Genomic DNA, 13,912 nt, shown 5'->3' on the forward strand with positions numbered 1-13,912 from the left:
GTTAATTTGAGACCTGGCCCTGTGGGGAGCTACAGCTGCTTGCTAACGTTGATAATTATAAACATGTTTAATGTTGACTAATTTGGTTTCTTTTGCCTTCAGAAGAATTACGGTTCTAGTGTAGATTCACCGGTGAAGGCTGGGCACAGTCAGGAACAGCAGCATATGGGAAGAAAAGATTTTACTGATGAACAGAAATCCATTGAAAGTGATGACACAGAAAGTCAGTATGTCGCGCCTCCAAAAAGGTGAATGCAGAATTGTGTGGTGAATGCACTTCCTCACAGAAGTTGTTAAAGAACAAAATAATATGTGTTTCTTTTTTTTTTTTCATGGATTATTATCTTATCAATATTGTTGAATTGCAGAAATCCAACATTAACTCAACAAATAAGTTCCAGTGAGAGACTTACCATTCAGTTTCATGCAGTCCTGTCAAAAGACTTCGAGTTTAACCCAAAAGAGGATTTTATCTTTGTAAGAGCTGGTGGTCCCATTGGTGATTTAGAAAATGATTTGGCTGAACTCTTGGAAACACGGTTAGTGAAGTTTTCAAGGACCATTTATTCATTATTCATTACTGGAATCAGCTGTTGAAGAATAGTTTGATTACAGGAATCTTGGAGAGCATGGATCTCTTGTTGAAGGGAAATGTGTATGCAAAAAGACAGATGTTGTATCTGTGTCCATCCCATACAAGTATGTTGTGTATAAAGCTAAATGGCACAAGCATTATGAATTATGTTCTGAATACATATACAAACTGGATTCAAAAGAAACCACCAACAGATGTCTGTTTGTCAAACCACATCTCCTGAATGATAAAGGTATGTAAAACTCAGACATTTACACTTGTTTAATTTTCTTAGGTTTAAGACCTAATGTGTTCTTTTCATATACTGCAGGAGAATGGCATCAATATGATGATATCATCTGTAAAAAACCACCTAAACGTTGGTTTGAGACATTGAGAGAAAAGATGTTGTCTGAGCAGAGGAAAAAAATAATCAAGGGAAGAGAAATCGCAGGTCGATTCATGCTGACAACTATCTTTGACCTCCTGAAAAGCTGGAGCAAAATTAACATCAGCAGATTCTTTTGTCAGCTGCAACAGTTTTTTGAAGTCTATGGCAACCCTTCTGTATTTGAAAAGACACATGTGAAATGGGTCTCACTGAAATATGGTGAAAAAGATGTAAGTGAACCATATGTATCTCAGCTTATAATGAAAAACATTCTATTAAAATTTTCACCTAAAAATCACCAAAAATTTTAATTCTGACTGACATCATTTGCCTCATCATGTCATTCCAAACTTAAAGGGGTGATAGAATGCAAAACCAAGTTCACCTTGGCATAGTTGAATAACAGGACATGCTCATGGACACTTGGTCAGGTGGAACCAGGGATTGAATCACCAACCTTCCGGTTTGTAGACAACCTACATGAACCACTGAGCCACTGCCACCCCATATGTTTGTTATGCCCCTAAATTTGCATACACACAGCCCACTTTCTGGGCCCAGGAATATCAATGGTGGTCGTGCAGTCAGACTCAATGTGGCCGGCGTGCTAAGTTTACTGCTTCTGCAATGATCAGAAATGATGGCGATGGCTGGCAACTTACAATTTTTTTTTTTTTTTTTTTTTAATAACGCTGGCAGCAAAAGAGTTAACATAGCTGTCAAATAAATGGCTTGCACACAAACCACTAAGCCCAGCAAGAGAGCAACGGGTTAACAATTCGTTCCCTGTTGTATTGCATGTTAAACGGAGAGGCTTTGCTGGCCAGGTGCTCGTGCAGGTCCGGTGCCATTCACTGTGTCACAGCATCGCTCTCTCGAAGCCCGCGCCACAATTTAATATTCTGTTGAATCGGTCAGCGAGGCGGCAAACGCGCTGGCCAACACATCCAGCTCTGTGCTACCGAGGGAAAAACTCCCAACTACACATGGTAAGCAGTCCAAAACTCTGTTCGCGCCCCGCGGGAGTGCACACACGTCACTTGGCTGAAGTCACTGCCGCGCATTGCTTAAATGCGGCACGTGCTTGTCTAACCACACGACTCGTGAGACCGGGATGGTCATAAATAATATAAAGGCCTATTCCTCCCCTCACTTGAATTTACATGTTATAATACCACACAACAATAGCACACATTGTGTGTAAAGGTGCTGATTCAGGCTCAAACATGTATGGTTGCACACCTAACGTCTCCAGGGTTCACCTCCAGTGAGTGCTGCCAATCTTCATTGGGCATGTTGCGTCTTTGCTTTGGAGATTCCTCGTTGTAAACCAACCAATCAGCGTGCAGCTCTTCTAAATATTCATGAGCATACCATCAAAGGGAGAAAACCGCTCGTTTCCTTCTGGGGCTATTTCTCAGGGTTGCATTAGGGCGTATAAAAAAGCCACCGGGGCATTTTCAGCCCAACCAATGTTACATACCCTGTTTGGAAACCTTAAGGAACAGTGTGAAATACCCTATATTATACCATGGTCTGGGTGAATACTCGATTCTGACTGGCTGCAGGATGTCCATTAAAAAGTGATAGAGGACACTTAGTAAAGGAGTTCTGGTGAAACTGACTGTTTACCATTCGAAATTAATAAATAAATGCGCTGGCTACATCAACTGTGAGTAACCATAGCAACAGGCAGTCTAAGCAGTCAGTAGGCAGCTAAATAAACCGTCAGGTGTAACCAGGGAAACCAAGTTATTGTTTGTAAAAACTTTAGATTTCGATTGTAAAACTAATTAAAATATAAACTAATGTTTTAAAATGTGTTATTTGGCAAGTGACCATGGTATAAGCAGGTTAATGCCCTTCGAGGTGTCCACTGTCAGGTATTAATGGACTTCGGCGGAGGCAACCCATGCCTCGCCGTCGTCCATTAATACCTGACAATGGACACCTCGTCGGGCATTAACCCTTACAAATCATTCTATCACCCCTTTATTACTTCATGGAACATACAAGATAAAATACTATGGTGTATGCATGAACTTACGTAATTATTTATGTAATTATGCATGTATATGTAGATTTGAGAGCTATGGCGAAAGGGAATATTTTCTTCAAATAATATTTATTTATTAATAGCTATTATATGACTTTAGGAGACTTTGAATATAGCACACAAGCCCAATTGACGACTACTTTTAATATTTTTACAGCACTCATTTTGTCTTTTGTTTGAGCTTGACAGTCTCAGTTCTTATAATGGACAAATTAACTCTGCAATAATATTTGATCAAATACATTTTATGCAGTTTGTTTTTCACTAAAGAAAGTAGGTCTTACGAGATGGTGTGTGAATATCTGTAAAACATTAAATTGAGTATACATTTATGATAAAAATATACATTTTCACTTTTTAGTGAACAAGGCCTTTAATATCAATAGCTGAAAGACATTAACTGTAGATTCAACATGAAATTCAACATATCGTCTCATTTTCATCTTGTCAGGTGAGCAGGCTTCTGAAGCAGTTCATGCTGGAGCGAGTGACCCCAGAGCTACAGGACAGCCGGGGAAAGAGTGCTTTCATCGAGGAGCCACTGAATGCTGCTCTCATCATGGTCTACGTGTGGAAACGGTATAGTCTAGACTTAGACATCAGGACTCTGTCTCGTCTCTGCACTGCCCTCTGCCTGCCCAAATTACCTGAGCATGAATTCCTGTCCTTCTGGACTGACATAACGAAATCATTTCCACTAATAAACACGTGAGTACTGTTATATAATTTACAGTTTTAATGTAAATTATAAAGATCTCAAAAGAGTGTTGCAATACAGAACAGATCTGACGAAAAAATAAATTAACTTCTCAATGTGACAATTTAGTGACTAGACCATTACAACATTAAAGGGGGGGTTAAATGCTCATTTTCACTCAATCTCCTGATAATCTTGAGTATAGAGTAGTATTGCATCCTTCATATCTCCAAAAAGTCTTTAGTTTTATTATATTTATAAAAGACAGATAGGCTGTACTGAGTTTTTCCGGAAAAAAAACGAGCGTCTGGAGGCGTGCCGTGTGGGCTGCGTGTGGGCGAAGCTAATAGCTGATAGCGCTGATAGCTAACAACAACACACAGAGACATTTGAAGTTTACTCACCGGACCGCGAACCTTTATCATTGTGACTGCTCGATCCTTAAGCATTAGACGATCTGCAAATCTGTCGATCTGGGCTTTGTTTATAAAACATTCATCTTCGAAATGCAGGGAACAAACAGTCTTAGGCTACACAATTCGTTTTTGCTCTGGAAAAACAATCTGCATCCACTGTTCCCTACGCTGGGTTCTTTGGGAAGCTGAACATGATGGTAAGCTTTCCCTCACATCCAAAAACACACTTTGGAGACACTATATGTAGCGCTGCCGATTATTTTCCTGTTGATGTGCTCGCCCTCCTTTGGTCGACGTGTGCGCGGGCGAGTTTTTCCGGGAGAAATGCTCATATAAGGAGTTCCACTCTGGTCTACATCATTAAATCCACGATCGAAAAAAAATCAGCCGAAACTTGTACCAACCCGGAAGTAAGATTTTCGGCACAGAAATTCTCCGTTATTCGTCCAAAATATTTTTTTAAAACTTTGGCCATGTTAAGAATGAGAATCCATCTCTTTAACACTGTAAACAACTCTGAATACATGAAACACCATTGTACCCCCCCTTTAAATTGTATGATCTGTATGATTAAACTGTATGATCTGAGAGAGCATTTTCGTCTAATATTTGTGAGCAGTTCAAATTAACTACAGGTGCACATTCAGGTGTGGTTTAAGAATGCAAATTACAAATAAAAACACCCCTCATAGATTATTTTCAACACATTTGTACGACAACGATATGCTTAAAACAGAGAAGTTTTTCCTTTAACTTTTTCATGTACAGATGACACTTTGTCAAAACGATCACCATTCACAAATAAAAATGCTTATGTTTTAAGTTGAAAATGGTGTCGTGTAAACAGCTCCTCAGACAGGTTTGTTAAATAGTTTACCAGGTCTTCTTGGGTAAATGGAAACCCTAGTTAAAGAGGTTGTTCCACATTAATAAGCAAGTTACAGTTCTTATACAACATGGGGAGGAAAAAAAGACCTTTCTGAAGATGAAAAGCACGAATAGTGCAATGTCTCGCAAAAGGCAAAAAAATATATATAATAATTGTAAAAACTGAATAGAGGTTATCGAATTGTCAAAAGATTTGAGAATTGAGGAATGAAACAAACTTTTCTTTTTTCTTTTCAAACTTTCAAACTAAAATCTTACTGATAAGTCACTTGCATAACAATTTGGAACACAAGTGTATTATTTACTGAAATTCTTCACTTCCATCGTAGCTTTAAACCCTCCAGTACAATATCCCACTTCCAAATGTTTTTGTTTGTTTTTACAATTTGCCAGACTAATTTTCTCTGGTAATTGACAGTATGCCACAGTTACAGTCAGTAGAGCTTACATTAACTGTTACGACCGCTAGGGGTCAGCCGCAACAGGAAAATGAAGTGTCACACTACCAGAGAGATGACGTGCAATAAGATATTTATTGACCATAAAGGGTTAGCGTCAGGGGCAGACAAGGCCAAAATAACAAACAAAACAGTCTTCTTTTTATAATCTAAATGACCTTAAACAAAAGAAAGAAATGAAAATACAGTTTAATTTACCTAACTCCCTTACCCATAACCAAAGTGAAAAAGCAATACAAATAAAATGGCGTCTAACCCCCTACATCCCTTAATCTGGTCACAATGTATACAAGAATAATTACATGCTTATTTAAGAAGTATCAGGTTGACAAATTAGAATCGTAATCCAAGGAGTAGTTAAACAGGCAATAGTCAGATATAGGAGAAAACCTATGAAAATGTAAAGTAGTTACATTCAACAAACACTCACAGTTTCACTAAACACTATCTCTTTGGCATTACACTTCAATCACAGTTTCACTAAACACTATCTCTTTGGCATTACACTTCAATCACAGTTTCACTAAACACTATCTCTTTGGCACGACACTTCAATCACAGTTTCACTAAACACTATCTCTTTGGCATTACACTTCAATCACAGTTTCACTAAACACTATCTCTTTGGCACGACACTTCAATCACAGTTTCACTAAACACTATCTCTCTGGCACGACACTTCAGTCACAGTTTCACTAAACACTATCTCTCTGGCACGACACTTAAATCACAGTTTCACTAAACACTATCTCTCTGGCACGACACTTAAATCACAGTTTCACTAAACTATCTCTCTGGCACGACACTTCAATCACAGTTTCACTAAACTATTTCTCTGGCACGACACTTCAATCACAGTTTCACTAAACACTATCTCTCTGGCATTACACTTCAATCAGTTTCACTAAACACTATCTCTTTGGCATTACACTTCAATCACAGTTTCACTAAACACTATCTCTCTGGCACGACACTTCAGTCACAGTTTCACTAAACACTATCTCTCTGGCACGACACTTCAATCACAGTTTCACTAAACACTATCTCTCTGGCACGACACTTCAATCACAGTTTCACTAAACTATCTCTCTGGCACGACACTTCAATCACAGTTTCACTAAACTATCTCTCTGGCACGACACTTCAATCACAGTTTCACTAAACTATCTCTCTGGCACGACACTTCAATCACAGTTTCACTAAACACTATCTCTCTGGCACGACACTATTACTCAATTAAATAATGGCGAATCAAACAAAGCTGAAGAGAAGCACAATTAAATGGTACGACCGCGAAGCACAAAGGCATAAAGCACAAAGTCAGCGAGGCTCAAAGGCAACCATGGTGTGTCAGGACCGGTCCTTATATCCAGGTCAAGTGCATAGCTGGTCCAATCACAGTCTTCCACAGATTAACAGAGGTAACGCCCTCTGAAACACAAGCTTGTGTACACACAGAGAAAGAGAGCGAGCAAGACACACCCACACACAAGGACAATTGATACAAACACATAAAATATCTCAGGATCCTAACATTAACCCTCTGAGGTCTGAGCTGTTTTCTGGGCCCTGGAGGTGTTCTGACATGCTCTGACATTTGTGCTTATTTCTGTTACTTGTGACATTTTATGGCGTAAGTCTGATTACACTGTATTTAGCACAAACTCTGCTACAATAATATATCAGCACTGTGTGTGTGAAAGTTTGTAGTTTTGAGATAATGACGTTTATGCGTGGTTTGTGAAAATACAAAAAAAAATTGTCACTGAAATAAGCTCATGAAACCCCTACTGATTATTTCTTCACAAGACTTTTGAAAATTGTATCACAAACTATGTGAAAATCATCCTGACTGCTCATTCAGAGAAGACAATATATTGATTTAAAATTTGTACGACGTGTTTTGTGTGAAAAGGCTCTATGTGGAGGTCATTAATATGTAAGCTTTTCACACCTGAGAAAGACAAAGACCCTCCCTAACGGCCCTATTAGGAGCTATCAGGCCCTATCATTCTGAGCAACCTTGTACAAAGAATGAGGAGATTAAAAAATGAATGGCTTTTTGATTGTTTGGATTTATTTACAACACAACATAATCCAAAGATACAAAACAAATGACAAAAAAACACTTATTGAAAACAATGATCCAAAGACAGAGACTTTTGTGCCATTCCTAAAAACATTGAACATACCTTCCATTTCCAAGGTGTTTGATTTTCACTTTACCATGTTCACAGAAACTCATGTGAATGTTGAAGTCAGCAGGACTCAGTGTCATCTGGGCCCTGAAAAAAAAAAGTGAACATACTGATATCAAGAGAAAAGCCTGCACGATTTTGGGAATACATTTTAGATTTTTCTGGTTAAAATTGCTTTTTAAAATTCACAGAATACACACACACACACACACACACACACACACACACAAATGTTTCCAACAATATATAATATAATGAACACCAGGTTTGTTGTGCCTTGTAAGCATAGGCTATGCGCAGTGCTGCATAAAATAATAATAACAATGAATAGGTTATTTACTTTCTTCCAAAAGATTTCAGTAACAACTAAGCTAGAGAAAAATATATTGATTATCATGTTACTTCAAATGTTTCCATTCGTTATGATGATATGAAATGAGATAATAGTAAAAAGATGAAGCCGTTTGGTGCGTTTTGCTTTTCAAACGCGATCACGCTCCAAAATATGAAACATTATGGTTACCATATACATGTCTACATTTGAGCAGATATCCACAAACACAGTAACAGTAAACACGGGTCTACTCTAAATATTATAATATTCACCATATATCTAGCAACAGTTCAACTGCAATGTGAAATTTATGCAACAATAACAAACTAATATGTAAGAATTTCTTACCTCACATCTTTCTTATCTTCAAATCGCGTTCTTCTTTTGAGGTAAATCCAATGTAAGCTCACGGCACGTCTTTCAAGCTCGACGAAAAGCAGAGGCTTGTGAAGTGTTTTGGTGTTTTGTTTTTGAGGTAACGAGCGCGTTCGCGTTCCATGTGGAGATTTGCATGTGAATATCTTTTGCGTGTGTGGGCGTGGTCACATTAAAACTAATGAGCAAGGGTTTGAGAAACTGGACATCTTGTTGGTTTTATACAAATTACTTAAACAGAGAATATTTGTTTTCAGTTTGAATCCGATCATTTAAAAGTACACACTTAAATGTTTATAAAGGTATATGGCTCATAAATGTGTGACAAGTATTCGCTGAGTTTGGTTTCAGTTTATATGAGTTTATCTTCAGTTGGTATGTGTTTAAGAAAAAAAAGTTCACCGCGACGGAGAGGCAGAAAGCACACCCTGTTTATTTTCTTTATTTTACAAAAGCACAATGTTTTGATTTGATTGTAAGTGAACACATACAAAAGTAGAAATATCACAGATTCTTTTTTTATATTTCTTTTTTCTGTATGACCATAAATAATGGAGTAATTTAAGTTTATTGTGCTACAATGTGACGAAAATCCAGCAAAACACGGGGGCGCGTTTGTCGACCCCAGAGGGTTAACACAGAACATTGGTTTAATATGCAGAGAACAGACTTGAGTAGTTTTTTTCTGAGAAAAGATTCTTGATTATTTTGATTCCCTTTTCAGATTGCCTGACATGGTGGAGGAACTAATCAACAGGGTGAAAGCAGAGCACAAGCCCGATTGGATCATCGTCATTCCACTACTGCACCTTCTCAAAGGCACTTCAAAACCATTTCAGCCGGTGTTTAATGAAGTCAGCCCACAATTTGAGTACTGCTGGGCTGGCCTGCAGGGACTGAAATCAGCACATGCACTCTCTCCCAGATCCGAAGATCGAAGGTATTAAATAATCTAGGTATTACATTTTTACCTCTTGAGGGAACTCGCGCTGCTTCGGAAGTTACAATGCTATGGAGGAAAGCCTCCGCATGATTGCGTAGAACCATATGTACAACTCTTTCAATCCTGATTGGTGCTGTGTCAGAATGTGACCATGATGCATGTCGGCCATAAAAGACACCCGGGACAAAGCAGTGTAACTTTTGTGTCTTCAGCAAGCACTCTGTGTAACAGTTGTCTGTCTTATTTGATGTTGTCTGTTCCTTAGGGTCACAAACAAGTTGTTAGAAAGTGTTAGAATGCCAACTAAGCTGTTTAGAGTTAGTGTGTGCCTCCCTGCCCTCGCTCTCTGTGTGCACTGTGAAGCTTACCAGTAACGATTTATTCCTTTCTGGCCTAGCATTGTCACCTTACACTTTCACAAAGTGCATGGATGCAGCTCTGGCTCCCTTACGACTCCAGGGCATCCGTTTACTCAATTATATAGATCATAAGATCTTTCTCAAACTGGGTCCACGGGCTCCTCAGGGTTCGTGACCTATAGACAAGGGGTCAGCAAAATAAATTCACAGCGATATGATTTCCGCTATATGGAAAACGACTTGAATCGCGGAATAGTCAAAATGGATTTTATTGTATAACGCAGGTTGTCATGAAGTTTGGCAAATTTTGGATGAATAAATCAAAAGTAGGTCAGTACATGTAAATTAAAATATGAAATATAGTATGTGAATGTTAAACCGCAAAAAGACTATTTAAATATTAATTATGCATGTCTGTGAGTGATTAAAGGACGCAGATTTGCTGCTTCATCTACTACACATATTCAAACACAAGTGACGCTAGCTGTGTTTTCAGCATCTGCTGTCTCACTATATGAGGACATCAATACATGAACTTCACCTCCAGAGCTGCTCTGAGAGTCACTTCATGTGATTTTCATGGTTTCATTTGACAAAAACCTTTGTCATTTTGACCCGAATCAATATGACACAATTTTTCCCCATATTTTTGTGCATAGAACTGTTGATTTTTCCCTCACTTCCAGCATCTATGTTTCCTTCGGAGGAGCTTTGCCACTTTACACAACCTAATGTAGCCAAAAGCCAATAATTTTAGCGATGTGTGTTCAGCAGGCGGGACTGAGATTTATTAACCGTTTGTGTAATTGCGCATTTTTATCAGAACGCTCTTGTTAGAGATTTTAAGATAAAATCTGGTTAAATAAAATAAGTAATACATAAAAATCACAAGACCCAAATGGACAACAGTGGTTATACAGTGCTGGTCAGAATTATTTGCCCCCTTAGTAAATATGATCAAAGACAGCTGTAAAAAATAAATCTGCATTGTTAATCCTTCTGATTTTAAGATAAAATCTGGTTAAATAAAATTAATATTTTATTAATATTTAATTAAAAATAATACATAACAATCACCAGACCCAAATGGACAACAGTGGTTATATATAAATATATAAACATTTTTGATTGAAATTATTGCTTAATAATAATTATTATTATTGATTAATTAATACATGGAGGAAAAACAGTGAGACAGTCAAAATAAGAGTTCAGTTTAACTTGAAATTGTGAGACAAATATATAACAATTGACTAGTGTACAGTAGAATACTTAAACGTAATAATACAATTATTAAAACTTTAATTTTAAAGGAATAATCACACTGTTTTTCCTCCATGTTTTAATTAAAGGGGCTATATGTAGTTTTCAGCTGCCTCTAGCGGTGATGTTTCAGATTGCAACCAATAAGTTTACAAGCGAGTGCTCATGCGCATGCTCGAACTCATGAGCGAGCACTCTGGGTACCGGCCAGACTGAGACGCAACACACCGGAGAAAGCATCACACAACATGCTAGAAACACAGGTAAACTCCCACTGCAACGTTACAATAATAGGCTACTTTTATCAGCTTGACGTTGAACTAATGCTCCATGCTCGTACCATGATAAGTATGGTTCCCTTTCGTTGTCACTGCGAGTTACGTCAGTGACGACGAATGGGGTTTCGCTTAGAAAGCCTCTCACCTTCGAGTAAACAAAATGAGCCAATGGCAAGAAAATGCCATGGGTCTGCAGAATTTGCATAGCGTAAGTTCGCCCCACGTCGTGGGTATATAAGGAAGTACGCTGGCAACATGCAGATATGTTTTCGCTTCGGAGCCAAGAGTTCTCTTCAGCCCTACAAGCCATTCTGAATCATTTTCACTCTACGAGATGAGCGGCTCTTCAGTGTGTTGGTGTGACGGCGCGTTCCAGCGAGATCGCATTGCCTGCTGCTGATCTGTGCAGTGATCTGCCGACAGTGTGTTTGTTTCTCCCTGGGCGCTTCAGCACTCTGCTGAGCTTTTTCCTCTCTCTAAAAGAGCTGCATGCAGCACGTCTTTTTCAAGACGGCTCGCCCGCGTATTTACTGGATGTGGGCGCGTGATTCATCTGCTTAACGGTTACGGGCGCTGTTTCTTGTGTTGGGCTTAATCACGCTCGGCAGCGCTCATGGATGAGTCATGTTTTCATTGCGGGAACATGACCATTGCGATGTTTATAGATCGAGACTCAATGATCTCCGTGTGGGTAGAGTCCCCTCTGCCACACCCCAATCTATCTCTTTCACGAGAGGGGATACTTTGGCTGGTGGCCAGGGTGATCTGAGGGTTACGGTGTGGCATAATACCGACGAGCATTCCTTGGGCCACGCCCCCCTCCACATCTCAAACCCTGGGGCTTCCGTGTGTGCCTGGTTCCTCTCGGGGACCCAGTGTTTGGGCTCCAGCAGATGGTGTCATGTCACTCACAGCATCACAAGGCAGGCTTGATTCCTCTGGAAATGAGGATTCGACTGCGTTGCCTCCCTCGGGAGTGTTAGCGTTAGTCGAGTCAGATCCAGAGCTGATGCCCATGCTTTCCCGGGCAGCTGAAAGCATCGGTTGGAGTGGCGCTGCCCCCTGAGCGCTGTAGGCTTACGATTGATTCCTGGGCGCGTGTTGCTCTACAGCACTTGCTCCCAGTGCCTTTCTCCCGGACGTGCATCAGGATGCTTCCAGCTCGCGAGAGTCCCCGTGACTGATCGCGGCCCGCGGGCGTCCTCCACCTTCGCTGCACTCGATCGCGTGGCGATCATGGGCTGTATGTTCTCTGTCACTATTGTGGCACAGGCATGCAGCGCTGTGTGTCGCCTTCGCCTTCGAGGTAGTGCTGACTCGGGAGTTCTGTCAGACCAGGCCGCCGTGGAACACTGGTCCTTCCCTGGCCAACACTGACAGAACGCGGACACTCGACCACACCCCAACGCAGGGACGCTATGCCTCCCATGTCCGGGCTGGTCGATCCGCCATGCACACTACTGACCTCGCTCTACGGTGACATCGGTAGCTGCGTGATCCCTGGGCCAGGTGATGTCCACAGGTGTGGTCCAGGAATGGGCTCAGCCAGGTTGATGTGAGGGGGTCTGAGAATTCATTTTCTCAGTCCCAGGCTGGGCTCCTCGGCGGTGTGCATGAGGACTGTACCCTACAGCCTTCGACCCTCCAGAAGCAGACTGAGGTCTTCTGCACCAACGGTCATCCGTCCGTGCGGTCTCCTTAGTCTGCTTCCCACCGAGGCCGCCTCCCTGCGGCCCCTCCCCTCGAGCCTTCACTGGCCCGAGCAGGACGAGGATGCAGGAGGGCAGCACTTCCCGTCTCCACCCCTTAGCTGGCCAAACGCCAGGCTTAGCAGCACTCTCGAGACGGGCAGCTTGGAGTTAGGGCTCAGTTCTTCTCTGGAGCTGGTAGCAGGGCCACTCCTTCCCCCGGTGAAGGGCCGGGGGAGAATCTCTTGTTTCAAGAACTGATGCCCTTTCCTCCGAGCCCCAAGAGGCTGTGGATGACAGTGTGCGCCGCCAAAGTCCTTTTAGGCAAGTCGTGCCACTCGGCCGCCATCTTGGCAACGCCTCTGGGCCGCTATTTTGGACTAACAAGACCAGGCTCCTATCTAAATGAATGGGCAGAGAGTCAGAACTGCACTTTCACTGGTCACCGGGACATAAAAACTGCATGTATAGAAACAGCAGTAAAATATGATAAAAATCGCTGAAAAAGTTTGATGACTTTGCCCCAAAATAAGGTTTAAAATGCCTTTTTCCCCACAGGTTATACCTTTACTACGCATGTGCAAGGGTTCACGTTCACGACACCAAACTTCATTTACGTCTCTATCCAGAATGCCGGTGTTGTGCCTAGCACTTAAACAATTATATGTATTTAAATGTCTGAAACCTAAAATAAACATTATGTGGTTAAAACACTGAACAGTTGTGATATAGCCTATGACAAGCGCTGAGCGCGTCCGTCTTTGGCTCAGCGCCAGCCACAGTGCGACAGCACAGGTTGAATATGGCAGTTATGTCACGTCATTGTACATTCGCTCCTTAGTGGTCAGTTGCTGACTGTTAAAAGCAGATGATTGGCTTTCCAGCGGGAGGGGCGGGACATGTGCATACAACCGCCATCTTTGCCGTTACGGGTTTTCCTTATATAGTTGTATTGAGGATTGAGGAAATGGCATGTCTCATATAAATTGTCTCT

The 13,912-nt window shown here is 40.9% G+C and overlaps 1 protein-coding gene across 1 annotated transcript in view; it reads left to right on the forward strand.

The window, feature by feature from the left end:
• LOC311080818 (E3 ubiquitin-protein ligase rnf213-alpha-like) overlaps positions 1 to 13,912 on the forward strand; it is a gene marked incomplete at its 5' end in the record, with an annotated part of 139,669 nt that overhangs the window by 3,044 nt on the left and 122,713 nt on the right. The window contains 6 exons of the mRNA XM_084110972.1: positions 103 to 248; positions 369 to 539; positions 616 to 827; positions 906 to 1,195; positions 3,473 to 3,729; positions 9,112 to 9,327. Coding sequence (XP_083967098.1) covers positions 103 to 248; positions 369 to 539; positions 616 to 827; positions 906 to 1,195; positions 3,473 to 3,729; positions 9,112 to 9,327 — 1,292 coding nt within the window. The remainder of the gene's footprint in view (positions 1 to 102; positions 249 to 368; positions 540 to 615; positions 828 to 905; positions 1,196 to 3,472; positions 3,730 to 9,111; positions 9,328 to 13,912) is intronic.

The sequence above is a fragment of the Abramis brama genome (assembly GCF_963993115.1).
Source record: "Abramis brama genome assembly, chromosome: 1".
NCBI lineage: Eukaryota > Metazoa > Chordata > Actinopteri > Cypriniformes > Leuciscidae > Abramis > Abramis brama.